A 15399-nucleotide genomic window follows, 5' to 3' on the forward strand; every position below is an offset into this window, starting at 1 on the left:
TCATTGTGAATGTGGTTTTTGAAAGGGTGGGTACTGAGAATTTTTCACTTAACTGTTGAGCAAAAGAAGAATGAAATCAGTTTGATAAGATCCTTTTCAGAAATCCTTTGAATACAGGAGATATAGTTCAGTGAATCTTAAAAAACATATGTTATGATCCCATTATATCTTAAATCTTAGTATTCATGTTAGAAAACAAAACAAATGAAAAAATATCTTTATACATACCTGTATATTGTACACTTTGAGTGTGCGATATCTTTCCTGGATATCTCTGAATCTCATCTCTATTACGAGTGACATATCTCTGATATCAGCTACAGTGCCAAGAACAAATTTCAAATCTTCAAGTGTATCTGGGGTTTTCTTCAGGTTTGATGAGAGTTGCTTTTAAGACAGAAACAAAACATAGAAAAATAAATTACAATGAAAAAATCAGCTTATTCTATTTTTTAGTGTATTCTAGTGCATAGTAATTGTTATATACTTAATATATTTTTAGTTTTGTACAGAACAATTCCCAGATGGGCCAGCCAAATTTCCCTTAGTAGTTTAAATAACATCACTGGGCTCCCCTGAAAAAGGCTACTAACCTGGTCAACAATGGCTAAATAGATAGGCAGATGGATAAAAACAAACTTACTACTAATTCACCATGAAGATTATGAAGTTCATCTCTGGCAAAATCGTTAAGCAACTTTCCAAGTGAACTAACCCAAGCACTGGCATTTTCTTGTATTGTGTATGCCAAAGAACTTAACTGAAGTTTAATGCACTGTTCATCTTTAACCAAAGGCTGCTGAGCAACTTCTTGGGCAATTTTCGAATAAAACTGTAATTTGTCATCATACATGACACAAGATGGTCTTTTTGCTGCAAATTTTTCCATAACAATTGCTTTGTCCATTTTCCAAAGAGGGCGGTATCTTTTCCACCGATTTAGGTATTTGGAGAGTAAGGAAAGGAGCTTCTGCATATTCTGAGAGACAGCAAAAGCCTGGTCAATTATCTGTGGATTCTGAGAAATGTCACTGTAGAAACTAAAGATAACTGGTTCATCTTCTCCTTCAACATGTTGAGGGGGGCACTCAATGCAGCTGCCATGCTTCCATCTTAAAAAACCCTGTAATTATGAAAAATACAGTAAATATTTCAGCAGTATTCTTGAAGCAGCAACGTTTCTTTATGTCTTGCAGTGATGTCACTTACATAAAATGCTCATTCAACTCTTGATCAACTAAATTCAGTGCACTGATGAAATGCTGTATAGTTTTCAATATAATAAGACAACAGAGTGTGTCCTTGCAATCAATATGAGTAACCTTTGAACAGTGAAAAGGCTCACGTCTAGGTTAATCCAAAATAGAACAGCAAACCACCAATACAGATACTGACAAAGAAAAAATAGTCCACAAGTTAGATCCTCCAAAACCACTTCATGAAAGACTTTAAAAATAAAATTAATACAACCTGATGAACATTTTAAAAACAGAAGTTATGCAGCTAAATATGGTTAAGCATTTTCTTCCCTCATAGACTTGGGACTTCAGAACCATTAGTAAAGCAATAAAAAAACTTTATTTAGTTAATTAAAACACTCATATAATTGTTTGTGTCTTTTGGCTTTTCCCGGTTAGGGGTCGCCACAGCGGAACTCCGGTCCGCTAATGATTGGTAGTGGATTTTTACGTACCGGGTTACCAGCCCTGACGCACAACCTTCAACTAAGGCACACCCCATTCACGTATGCCTCCACACAGAAGACGCTCTAGCTGAGAATCGAACAGGACAACGTCTTTCTATGAGGCGACAATGCTACCGCAGTAAAAACACTAATGCTGAATTGAATTTAAAGATTTAAAGAGACAGTATCACAAATCACACTGATTACAAGCTATACACTTAAAAATCCATAAAACAACTTACAATATATCTGTTTATGTGTTTGCACAGAAAAACCTTTTGACACCAAAAATTATTATAGAATAAATGTGGTATTCAAAAATTGCACTGCATTTTACCTTGTTCATAAAATATTAAAAATGTTATTTTATAAATATTGCATCTCAGTAGAAAACTTGAATCTTTATACTGCCCCAAGTAAACCATTTCACAAATACTTTTTCATTGTGCATACATATGTGTGTTATAAGTCAGATGTTTTCATTTTTAAAAAAATTAAAACTGTTACAATAAAAACATGATCGTTTAAACCCTGGTGCCAGTACCACATTTAACCTGAGCTGCCAAATATGCTCTCTCTTTTCTAGCTTTGTTTCCCAGGAACCTCCTCTCAAACTCTTTGGGACTATTTCTAATATTCCAAATAAAAACATAACACATATTAGTATTACACCAGTTAGCTGCTGCGCAAATGTCATCAATGCAAGTTCTAGGCCAGAAAGCAGAAGTGCCCATGGATCTAGCTGAATGAGCCTTAGAAGTCTTTGATAGGGAGAGACCTTGCTGAGTATATACAGAAGAAATGCAACCAGTAATCCATTTTGCCAGGGTAACTTCAGAAACCTAAAATCTGAGTCTGTCTTGTGAGAAACACACTGCAATGTTTTCCTGAAATCCTTTAGCCTGTGTAAATAAAAACTTAGCTATCTACGTACATCAAAAAGATGTAGCATGCGCACTTCCTTATTTAAAAAATTAGGGAAGAAAACAGGCAAAATAATTATTTGATTGCTATTCGATTCAGAGGCTACTTTTTGGTAAAAAGGACAGATTGGTTCATAAGGTAACTCAGTCTTTGTGCAAAACAACATAAGGGGATTTCAGTGATAGAGCCTGGAGTTCAGATATCCTCCTTGCTTATGTAATTGCTCCTAGAAAAGCTGTTTTCAAAGACAAAAATGTTAAAATTGTTACGGCTGAAGGTTCAAAGGTTGTTGTGTCAAACCCAAAGCACAACTGTCAAATCCCAAAGAGGAGAGAGATCTTTCACTGGGGACCAGAGTAAGAAGTTGCCTTTTAGAAAATACTTGCACTTGGAAGAAGCTGAAGAGGAAGTTTTTCTCCTGAATAAAAAAATCGATATGGCTGCTAACTGTACTTTGATTGTAGAGAAACTATCACCTTCCTGAAAAATAGAGGCTAAGAACTCTAGAACTGAAGACACAGGAGCAGTAAAATGGTCACTGTACTTAAGAACCCAAATTGAAAAGCTTTTCCATTTACTTTAATAGATATTCCTTGTATAAGCTTTCTGGAAAGCTAAAACTATATGTTGAACCAGGGAGAAAAGCTATTAATGGAAATGGAGAAACCATGCAGTTAGTTTGAGTCCTGGAATATTGAGATGCTGCATCACGAGGGATGTGACAGAAGGTCTGGACTGAGGTCCAGTATCCATCAAGGCTAACGATGATGAAACCATAGGAAGGGGAACCAGACTTGGTGAGGCCAGAAGGGGGCAATGAGGCTAACTGTGCTCTTCAACCAACATGCTTTCTGTAAGAATTTTGGAATCAGAGGTAATGGCGGAAAGAAGACAGAAGGGCCAAATGTGGCTTAGAGCATCGTTCGGTGACTCCCCCCAGGGTGGGTTAGTGCAAAACAGCTGCTGCACTTGTGGGAAGATGCAAAGTGATTGCAGCAAGGTTGGTTCCAATGATGGAAAATCTTCTCTGCCACTGATTGATTGCAAGACCACTGACGTCCCGCTCACCAGGCTGAACACTGACGTCCCGCTCACCAGGCTGAAGAAGGAGAAGGTCACGGTGAGCAGCCTGTCTGGCGCTAGGATCCGCCACATAACACAAGCACTCAGGTCACTCCAAGGCAAGTACAAATATGACTCAGTCATTGTCCATGCTGGTGTGAATGACCTGAGATGTACCTCCCTGGACTACAAGAAAAGAGACACAGAGGAGCTCTCTGAGCATGTAGCCCAGGCTGGTATGACCCTGACCTTGAGTAGCATCTTACCCTCACCAAGAATGATGCCACAATATGAAGACAAGATGATCAATTTCAACAACTGGCTTAAGTATTGGTGTCATTCAAAGGGGATCCAATGCCTGTCAGCTTGGGATGATATGCACGACAAGCCACGATGCTTTGCTAGGGACGGCTTGCACCTGTCACCCCTGGGCTTTTGGATATTGGCAAAGGCTCTTGCTACCCCCATAGTGCCTTTTAGGCAAGGCTCAAAAGACAAACCCACCTCCATAGGTATCACAAGGGATAAGAAACTAAGAGTAATGCTACTCAACGCTAGAAGTCTAAACCTCAAGATGCACAACTCTCCTTAGCATGGAGAACATCGATATCTGTAAAGTAACAGAAACCTGGTTCAGGACTCCCGAGAGCACCCCAGCACTACCAGGTTATACCTCATACCATGCTTTTCGGCCCCAAAACTTGGACCGAACCACAAAAGGAGGGGGAGTATCGATATTCATCAAAGATACCCACACCTCTAGGTTGGTGGCAAAGCACGAAGCATCAGAGACTATCCATGTGCAACTAACAGTGGGTAAAACTGCCTTCCAGTTTATAGCCTGCTACAGACCACCCTCCCAAACCCAGGAACCCCACTCGGCCTTCCTGAGAACACTGGAAAATATGAAGGTCTCTCCGAACACCATTATATTGGGCGACTTCAACTACCCAAACATAGATTGGGAGAATTACTCTAGCTCCAACACCCTTGCCCAAAGGTTCCTAGAATTCATAAACTCAAATGCTATGGAACAACTTGTTACCACTCCCACAAGAGGGGAAAACATACTGGACCTGATCATCACCAACATGGGGACTCTATGCTCCACACCAGAAGTGTATCCTCACTGGTAAGATCAGACCATAAACTGATCTCACTGGATATTCACATCCCGACCCCACCCCTGCCCAGAAAACCACAGTGAAAAACTTCTAAAGCAAATTTCACACTCCTCAATACCGAGGTGGAATCCTTCAAAGCCCCGGCCTGTGGAAAATACGCCCAGACCGCAGAATCCTTTATAAATGCATTCTATGAACACCTTCAGGAATGCATGGATCATGCAATCCCAAATAAAACCAAGACCCAATCCTCCAAAGGCAGACGACCTGTCTGGTGGACCCCAGCCATAAACAAACTATACAATAGAAGGAGGAAGCTACTACATGATAGAGCAAAATCCCAAAAAGGGAAGGCATCTCTGATCAGTATTAGCAAAACTAAGGGCACTCATAAAATCGTCAAATGCCAGCTTCGAGAGAAAAATTGCACAGGACACTAAAGATAATCACAAGGCTTTCTTTAGTTATGTTAGGAACCTGGGTGGGAATTCCCAGATCTGCTCAGAATTAGTCCAAAATGACAACAAATACACTGCTCCCGCAGACATTGCCAACATCCTAGCTGACAGGTTCAGCGCAAACTTCTCCCCCCCCACCAAAAGGGCAAATATCTATCCCAGCAGAGTGCTGCCCCCCCCCGACATCTCAGATGCTCAGGTGGGAGCCGCCCTGTCCAAAGCAAAAAACACAGCATCAATGGGACCAGACGGTGTCCCAGGCTGCGTCCTACATGAACTCCAAGAAGAGCTAAACCCAAACATAAAACTACTGTTCAATCTCAGCCTTACTACAGGATATGTACCTAAAGAGTGGCGTACAGCAACAGTGGTCCCTCTCCACAAAGGTGGTGCCTCAACGGACCCTGGAAACTATCGCCCCATAAGCCTGACTAGCTTGGTCTGCAAAGCTATGGAAAGGATCATCATGGACCTCATAAATAAAGATATTGGGGACCTACAGACACTGGGATCCTACCCAGTTTGGCTTTGTTAAGGGCAGATCCTGCCTCTTAAACCTGGTTGACTTCTTTGAAACAGTCACCAAGGCCATTGACGAAGGGAAGGTGGTCCACACAGCCTATCTGGACCTCGCAAAAGACTTCGATACAATACCCCACTCAGGCATTATAGATAAGCTCACCAGCTTAAATATAAACCCCTATGTCACTAGATGGGTTGCAAACTGGCTCAAGGACAGAACCCACATGGTTAGAATTGCTGGAGCCATGTCAGACTCCAAACCAGTTACAAGTGGCGTCTCACAAGGCTCAGTCCTGGGACCTCTCTTGTTTGGTATATATTTCTCGGAGGTACAGGCTAACATGGAAGGACTGTGGCTGACCAAGTTCGCAGATGACTGCAAACTGGGCACCATAATCGACTCTCCAGCCGACACAAGCATCCTCCAAAAGGGCCTCATAGAAACAGACAACTGGTGCCAGAGCCATGGCCTCAAGCTAAACGCCAAAAAGTGTATAGTCATCCCCTTTGGCAAAAACAAAGTGCCCACAAATTACCACATAGGTGGTAATCCATTAAGTACTGAAGAAGTCATTAGGGATCTGGGGACCCAAGTTGATAGCAATCTCTCATTTGACAACCACGTGGCCAAAGTGGTTAGAAAAACATTTTATATAGCCCACCTAATCATGAAGGGATTCACATCTAGATTAGGGGAGGTCATCGTGCCTCTTTACTCATCCCTCATCAGGCCCATAATATATTACAATGCCCCTTTTGGGATGTACCTTACCAAACACCTGCAGCAACTGGAAAGACCCCAAAAGTACCTCACCAAGAGGATCAAAGGGCTCAAACAGATGCCATATGCTGCCCAGTTAAAGAAACTCCAGCTCTACTCAGTGGCATACCGCCTGCTCAGAGGTGACCTGTGCCTGACGTATAAGGCCATGTCCAACCCGGAATTAAGGGACATGCTACACCTCAAAAAATCCAAATCCCATCGAGCTACACGCTCGAGAGACTTGAACCTCAGCACTGAAATAAATAGGACATGCTGGAGGGACAGATTCATAACCCAGAGGCTCCCTTCACCATGGAACAAAATCCCAGTCCAGGTTAGGCAGAGTCCCTCATTGACTCTCTTCAAGAGTAATCTTGATGAGTGGATGGGAGATCATAGGTTTACCCCGGGTATCACTTCTGTGTCACTGTTAGACAGAGGCACAGTATACTAACCTCGAAAAAGGGCATAGCAAAATTAATTTAAAATGGGTGGCGAAAGCCAAACATACTCTGGTAAGGCTTATAAATGCCCTAGGGCAGATAGCCTAGTATGAACCTATGAACCTATGAGGTAGCAAAATGTACCTGCTAAGTTTGTCCGCTAGTACATTGGATTTCCCCGGAATGTGTGTTGCCACAAAAAAAGGGTTTGGAGGAGATCATCTACTGCCACAATCTCATTGCCTCTTGACATCAGGGGTAGGATTGGGTTCCCCCTTGTTTGCTGATGCACCAGATCACAGACATACTGTTGGTTTGTATCACAATAGTTCCTATAGACAGAAATTCTTGAAAGGCCTGCAACTCTAATAGAATCACTCTCATCTCTAGAACATTAATGCGCAAATTGGTCTCTTGGAGGGATCACATGTCTTGGATCATCTGTCCTAGGAAATGACCTCCACCCCCAACTGGGAGGTGTCCGTGTTCACAGTGGACGCTGCGGGAGGTAGAATAAAAGGGTGACTCAGGTAAATCTCTTCAGACTGAATCCACCAGCAAAGATGACTTTTGCATACTTGAGTGAGTTTGACTTGGAAGGATAGAGAATGTTGCACAACAGACCACTGAACAGCTAGACTGCACTGGAGAACATGCATATATTAATGTGCCATGAGAACTAAGTTTAAGGCCGCTGTCATCAAACCTAGAGCCTAAAGAACAAGCCTGGCTGAAGGAGTGGGGTGAACAAGAATTTGCAGTACCTGGAACTCGACTGTATCCATACAATGTGTAGGAAGACCAACAATCTGATGTACTGTGTTCAACTTGACACCAATTAACTCCAGGCTCTGTACTGATTGAAGTTTTCATTTGGAGATGTTGACTGAAATGCTTAGTCTTTGACAAAGTTAGAGCAAATATTCCCTCGCCTGTTCTAAGAGATGCCTGGTAGGGAGGGTGAAAAGTCAGTTGTCTAAATATGGAAACACTCAGAATTCCAGCAGTCTCTGGTGAGCTGCTACCACTGCCATACACTTGGGAAACTCCCTGGGGACTGTGGTGAGACCACAGGGCACGGCTCTGAACTGATAGTGGCTGACCCCCAGCCGAAACTGCAGATATCTTTGGAGCATCTGTTTATCTTGAAGTAATAGTCCCGAACACGCCACTAAATAAAAACCAAGAAAATGTTGCTCGTGGACCCAAAGAAAGGAATCACTGTGCACCATAAAATCCAAACCGATATTTTAATGAATAAAATGTACAACAACTTAGTGAAACACCAAAGGTTAAGCGCTTTCATCTAACTTGCAGACTTCATCAGAACTTCTAATGATAAAATCCCCCATGCTTTTATACTAGCTTCATTCAATCAATTAAACAATCAATTAAAATAATTTAAAGTGCCAGTGCTCTCTGTGTCGACTGATGCCATACAAATATAATAGCTTATCTAATATTTCATATAGACAAATTCCACATCATAATAAAATATTGTTTTTAAAAATAAATGACAAGTATAGTAGTTAAAAACATTTGATGATATTCCAAATGACCCATTTTCCTTCTAATATCATTTTATCTATTATTTTCCAATATTGGCTTTATGGAAATGGTGTCATTCAACCCTGGATAGACAGAAGCATTTAATCTGATCAGCCATCTAGTCTCTTTTTCCCCTAATAAATATTTAACACTCCCCCCTCTTGGATTCACTTTCACACATTCAAGTATACCAAAATGAAATGTGCCACATTTTCTGTTCCTATCAAGATGCCTCCATAATGCGTTTGTAGTATCCTGTTTTTTAATTTTGTAACAGTGCTCATAAATTCTGTTTCGAAGACATCTGTCCGTTTTTCCTACATAAAAACATGGACAGTTACTACACTTAGCCATGTATACCACATGTGGGGTCCTACAATTCCCCTTAAGGAACCACACAGTGGTATTATTAATATCTTCCAATGTTACAGACGGACTTTTAATAATTAAATGGCATTGATTACAGTTCCCACATTTTGTGGTACCTGTCCTTTTTAGCTCATTATGATCTACTTTTTTCCTTTCCAATTTGGTTTTAAGACTAGTTCCTGTTTTAGAAACAAATTCTGGTTTGAGTCCCACTAATTTGAACACATAGTTGTCGGTTTTTAATATATTCCAATTTTTGGTTATTATTCTCTTTATATCCTGCGTCTCAGGGGCATGTTGCAAAATGCATGCATTCATGTATCCATCTAATTCATTATCTTTCTTAATTATGTTGCCTCTCCCTATATCCATATTACTATTCCCTAATATAGGTTTAAATTTTCTCCCCCATTCGTTCATTACATAATTTTTAATGTCTTGTATCATAACCGCAGGATACCCTCTAGATTTAAACATATTTCCTATATAATCTAATTCTTTAACTAAATCAGTATAGTCCTAATTCATCCTGGTAGCCTTTATACATTGGTCCTTAATAATACTTCTTTTTTGGCTCATAGGATGACAACTACCAAATTCTAAGTAGGTGTTACTAAAAGTGCTTTTTCTATAAATTTTAGATTTAAACCTTCCTTCTTCTATAGTTATGTAAGTATCTAGGTAAGATATAGCTTTGTTGTCTATATTGTAAGTAAACCTCAAATAATCACACCTAGTATTCAAGTAGTCCACAAATTCCTTAAACGTATCCCTGTTCCCATTCCATATCATAAATATGTCGTCCAAAAATCTCAGGTAACACGAAATATAATTCCTCCATACAGTAGAAAGAATATATTCCGTCTCCCAAGCCATCAGAAACAAATTTGCAAATATGGGGGCACAAGCTGCCCCCATCGCCACCCCCTTATTTTGCTGGTAGTATTCTCCTTCAAATAAAATATAGTTATGGTTTAACACAATTTCCATAAATTCCAAAATCAAAGAAGTGTTTTCCCATGTTAAACCTCCATATTTTACTATACTATTGTTAAACCTATATAACCCTTCCTCCTGGGGTATGCTAGAAAATAGATCAACTATATCAATAGTTACTAGAGAGGTTTCTGTTGTAATAGCTTCGGCAGTGAATCTCCCTAAAAAATCCCAGGAATCTATTATAAGATGTGTAGATTTTTTTATATATGGGTTTTAACCAGCTATCAATAACCTTCCCAAATGGGAAGGTTTTAGACTTACTTCCAGAGATTATTGGCCGAAAAGGGGGTTCATTCGGATTCTTATGTATTTTGGGAACCCCTACTATGGTACTGATGACAGGATATTCCACTTTTAAGAATTTGTACATATCACCATCTATCCTGTCGTCCAATAACATTTCTTCCAGACATAAATCAATTTTATGATATGCAATATTAACTTCATTAATGGAAGATATGTCATACTTCCCGGAGTTTAGTAATATCTCATGAATCTTATTAATATATTCTCCCCTGTCATATAGTACCACACCGCCCCCCTTATTGGGTTTCATCATTCGTAGATTGTTATTTTCTTGTATCTCTTTCATTAATTTGAATTCCTTATAATCTAGATTCCTTTTTCTTTTTGAGTTCTTCCTCACATATTCATAAATCTCATCAATAATGACCTTTTCATATATAGCTAGTACAGGGTTTAAAGGAGGTACAAAAGTACTTTTCTTCTTAAAATTACTGTTGTTCACTTGTCTTTTTCCTTTAAAAAATATAGCAAGGTTTAGCTTCCTCAAATATTTCTTAAAATCCACTATAAAATCTACCACATTGATGTCCCTGTTCTGTACATATTTCATTCCTTTAGATAATAGTTTAAAATATCCTTCATGTAGTGGTACCTGTGTGTAATTATATATACTAAAATCCCCCATACAATAATGTGTGTCAATAACCTTAATGATTACTCGTTCTTCCTCCAAATGTTTCCCCTTTTGTACTGGGGTGGGTTTTCCCATTTGTATGCATTCCATTTCGTTGTCCCCTTGGGGAACTGCTTCTGTGGTCCTGACCCGTAGTTTCTGTCCCCTAAAAAACCGGGACTATTACCATAATGTTCATCATTACTATAAAAGTCAAACCTTCTATTATTATTATTCCTATATTTATAATTACCTCCCTTGTGTTCATAACTACTTACATCCTTGTAATCATTTTGCCCTTTAGGCCCCCATCTATAGGCCTCCCCTTTTTCATGTCTCTTTTCATTTTCCTACATTTTCTTTCATATTGTTTATTCATTTGTTTCTCAACCCATATATACTGCATGTTCAGAAACATTTCACGTTCCCTAAATAATAAATCAGTGGTAATAATCTGTTCCAACTGTTCCAATTCAGACATTAAACCACATATTTTTTTATCATTACAAGAAACTATAAATTTCATAAAAGTGAATCCAAAATTATCAAACATTTTACCACACTCATTCATGTTGTCCTCATTCATATCAACCCCCATAGGGTGTTTAAAAAATCGAAGTCCTATAGGGACTATATTCAAGCCCAGACACTTTTTCAAATACATATTGTCCAACTGTACGCCTTTTAACATCTTTAATTTTTTTCTAAAATCCTTAATAAAGTCTTTCAATGTCATATTACTCATATTACTCGAATAGTTATTGTCATCACCGTTCCCCTTCCCTATGTGAGCTCCGTCACCTTCAAAATCAAAATTGGTGACCAAAAAACTATTTAAATCATACTTTTTGTGATTAGAAACATTCTTGTTCATCCCTTTGGAATGACACTCAGTACCTGTTTCCTTGGGCAGTCCAACCATTGCGTAGGTTCTTTTTGGCACCACTCACTTGGGTTTAGCGCCTGAGATATTATAATCCACCTCCGATCCACATTTGTCACTAGGATGCCGATAAAATGTCCTCTCAACTATGTTGGATCCATTAGAGGCTGAATCTTTGTATCCCACGCCATCTCCCTGACCGTTAGGGAGAGAATCCGTTGATCTACACCCACATGGCCTACTAGATGATGTCACTATACGTTCCTTGATGTTACTCGCTTCAGGCTGGCTAATCAAATCGATCAGTCATGTAAGCTCGCCCTTCAAAATAGCCATCTAAGATTGCAGTTTGTTAATGTCATCCCTCCTTGGGGAAAAAATCGATAGCAACTCATCCAGAGAATCCATATATTGCAACCACGTAACAAACAAAAAAAGTCCCGAACACTCCACTAAATAAAAACCAATGAAATGTTGCTCATGGACCCAAAGAAAGGAATCACTGTGCACCATAAAATCCAAACCGATATTTTAATGAATAAAATGTACAACAACTTAGTGAAACACCAAAGGTTAAGCGCTTTCATCTAACTTGTAGACTTCATCAGAACTCCTAATGATAAAATCCCCCATGCTTTTATACTAGCTTCATTCAATCAATTAAACAATCAATTAAAATAATTTAAAGTGCCAGTGCTCTCTGTGTCGACTGATGCCATACAAATATAATAGCTTATCTAATATTTCATATAGACAAATTCCACATCACAATAAAATATTGTTTTTAAAAATAAATGACAAGTATAGTAGTTAAAAACATTTGATGATATTCCAAATGACCCATTTTCCTTCTAATATCATTTTATTTATTATTATCCAATATTGGCTTTATGGAAATGGTGTCATTCAACCCTGGATAGACAGAAGCATTTAATCTGATCTGCCATCTAGTCTCTTTTTTCCCCTAATAAATATTTAACACTCCCCTCTCTTGGATTCACTTTCACACATTCAAGTATACCAAAATGAAATGTGCTACATTTTCTGTTCCTATCAAGATGCCTCCATAATGTGTTTGTAGTATCCTGTTTTTTAATTTTGTAACAGTGCTCATAAATTCTGTTTCGAAGACATCTGTCCATTTTTCCTACATAAAAACATGGACAGTTACTACACTTAGCCATGTATACCACATGTGGGGTCCTATAATTCCCCTTAAGGAACCACACAGTGGTATTATTAATATCTTCCAATGTTACAGACGGACTTTTAATAATTAAATGGCATTGATTACAGTTCCCACATTTTGTGGTACCTGTCCTTTTTAGCTCATTATGATCTACTTTTTTCCTTTCCAATTCGGTTTTAAGACTAGTTCCTGTTTTAGAAACAAATTCTGGTTTGAGTCCCACTAATTTGAACACATAGTTGTCAGTTTTTAATATATTCCAATTTTTGGTTATTATTCTCTTTATATCCTGCATCTCAGGGGCATGTTCCCATTTGGGAAGGTTATTGATAGCTGGTTAAAACCCATATATAAAAAATCTACACATCTTATAATAGATTCCTGGGATTTTTTAGGGAGACTCACTACCGAAGCTATTACAAAAGAAACCTCTCTAGTAACTATTGATATAGTTGATCTATTTTCTAGCATACCCCAGGAGGAAGGGTTATATAGGTTTAACGATAGTATAGTAAAATATGGAGGTTTAACATGGGAAAACACTTCTTTGATTTTGGAATTTATGGAAATTGTGTTAAACCATAACTATATTTTATTTGAAGGAGAATACTACTGGCAAAATAAGGGGGTGGCGATGGGGGCAGCTTGTGCCCCCATATTTGCAAATTTGTTTCTGATGGATTGGGAGACTGAATATATTCTTTCTACTGTATGGAGGAATTATATTTCGTGTTACCTGAGATTTTTGGATGACATATTTATGATATGGAATGGGAACAGGGATAAGATTAAGGAATTTGTGGACTACTTGAATACTAGGTGTGATTATTTGAGGTTTACTTACAATATAGACAACAAAGCTATATCTTACCTAGATACTTACATAACTATAGAAGAAGGAAGGTTTAAATCTAAAATTTATAGAAAAAGCACTTTTAGTAATACCTACTTAGAATTTGGTAGTTGTCATCCTATGAGCCAAAAAAGAAGTATTATTAAGGGCCAATGTATAAGGGCTGCCAGGATGACTTCGGACTATACTGATTTAGTTAAAGAATTAGATTATATAGGAAATATGTTTAAATCTAGAGGGTATCCTGCGGTTATGATACAAGACATTAAAAATTATGTAATGAATGAATGGGGGAGAAAATTTAAACCTATATTAGGGACTAGTAATATGGATATAGGGAGAGGCAACATAATTAAGAAAGATAATGAATTAGATGGACACATGAATGCATGCATTTTGCAACATGCCCCTGAGACCCAGCATTATGGGATATTAACCTCATGAACACACTGGAAATGGATAACAAAATGGGCAGTTGTGAAGATGATCTCTGAGTCCTCCACAGACATGGACTTCAAGAGGGATTTGGAGAGTTCCTTGGTCAAATCCCTCTGCAGCCTCGTAAAGTAGGGAAAATAATTCAGATACCTCAAGGCAAAGGTTTCTGAAGCAAATATGTGCTTCCAAAATCTGTCTAATGCCCTCAACTTTCTATTAGGGGGATGGACAGAGGGCCCCAATCAGCTAGCTCCTTTTTTGTGGCTGCTGTCACAACCATAGCATCAACAGGGACCATTTTGCTCCGATGGAGTCTGTCCTTTGGCAGTGCTAAAATTTTGTCTGGACATCATAGAATTGGTTTGATAGAGTCCAGTTCCTTCCATGCCCATTGAGAGACTAGGTCAATAAGCTCATTGGCCAGGGAAGTCACCTAAGACTTAGATGAGTCAGAATGAAAACCTTCCAGAAAAAGTGACTCTTCTGAAGACAGTGTATCTGAAGACCATCCACTTTTTGCTTAAGAATCTCTAGGATGTCTCCAAATGAGATGTTATCTTGTGGAGATATGGGGGATCCTTTCCCTTCCTCAAAGTCAGTATCTTCTCTGAGAGATTCCATAAGGGAATCTATCTGCCTCCTTTTGCACATTCTCTTTTGGGGAACCTCCTTGGTGGAATGCTCTGGGGAGGTATCTGAAGAGAGAGGAAATTCCTCTAGGAAACTGTCTGGATGCTAGTTGGTACTAGTTATCCCTGTGCAGTAGGTCTGATGGGATCAGAACTTGGACCTTCTGGAGAAACAGATATGGGATCCAAGGAAGAAAGAGAGATTGGAGCTCTCGGATGAAAGAAAGCCCTCTCCACTACCTTGAATGCAGACAGACTAGGAGAAGCTGTGGCAGACTGCACTGGGGCTGACACCTCCAAAGCAGCCATGCTTCAACCCTGCTTGAATCCATGACTGAGGAGGGAGTCTGAGCTGAGATATTTAGTGCCAAAGATCCAAGAGGCAAGGACAGCTTCAACAACATCAGAGTAGACCTTGGTGCCCCAGATTAGACACCAGTGCTTTGGTTCTGAGACTCAACATGATCCAAGAGCAGAAACAGTAAGGGAAACTGTTGGAGTCAAAGACTTAGCCATCTTTGGATCTGACACTAAACATCTTGGGGCTCTCAGATCTGAGGGCTCCAAAGCCAAGGGATGGAGAGGTGAAGGA

General features: G+C 39.2%; 1 protein-coding gene across 1 annotated transcript in view; it reads right to left on the reverse strand.

Annotated features, from left to right (window-relative positions):
* DNAH10 (dynein axonemal heavy chain 10) overlaps positions 1 to 15399 on the reverse strand; it is a 5879077-nt gene that overhangs the window by 3894508 nt on the left and 1969170 nt on the right. The window contains exons 21-22 of the mRNA XM_044069759.1: positions 644 to 1123; positions 229 to 387 (exon numbers count right to left, since the gene is read on the reverse strand). Coding sequence (XP_043925694.1) covers positions 229 to 387; positions 644 to 1123 — 639 coding nt within the window. The remainder of the gene's footprint in view (positions 1 to 228; positions 388 to 643; positions 1124 to 15399) is intronic.

This window comes from Protopterus annectens, chromosome 4.part0 (genome assembly GCF_019279795.1).
Source record: "Protopterus annectens isolate FY-2018-M chromosome 4.part0, PAN1.0, whole genome shotgun sequence".
NCBI lineage: Eukaryota > Metazoa > Chordata > Ceratodontiformes > Protopteridae > Protopterus > Protopterus annectens.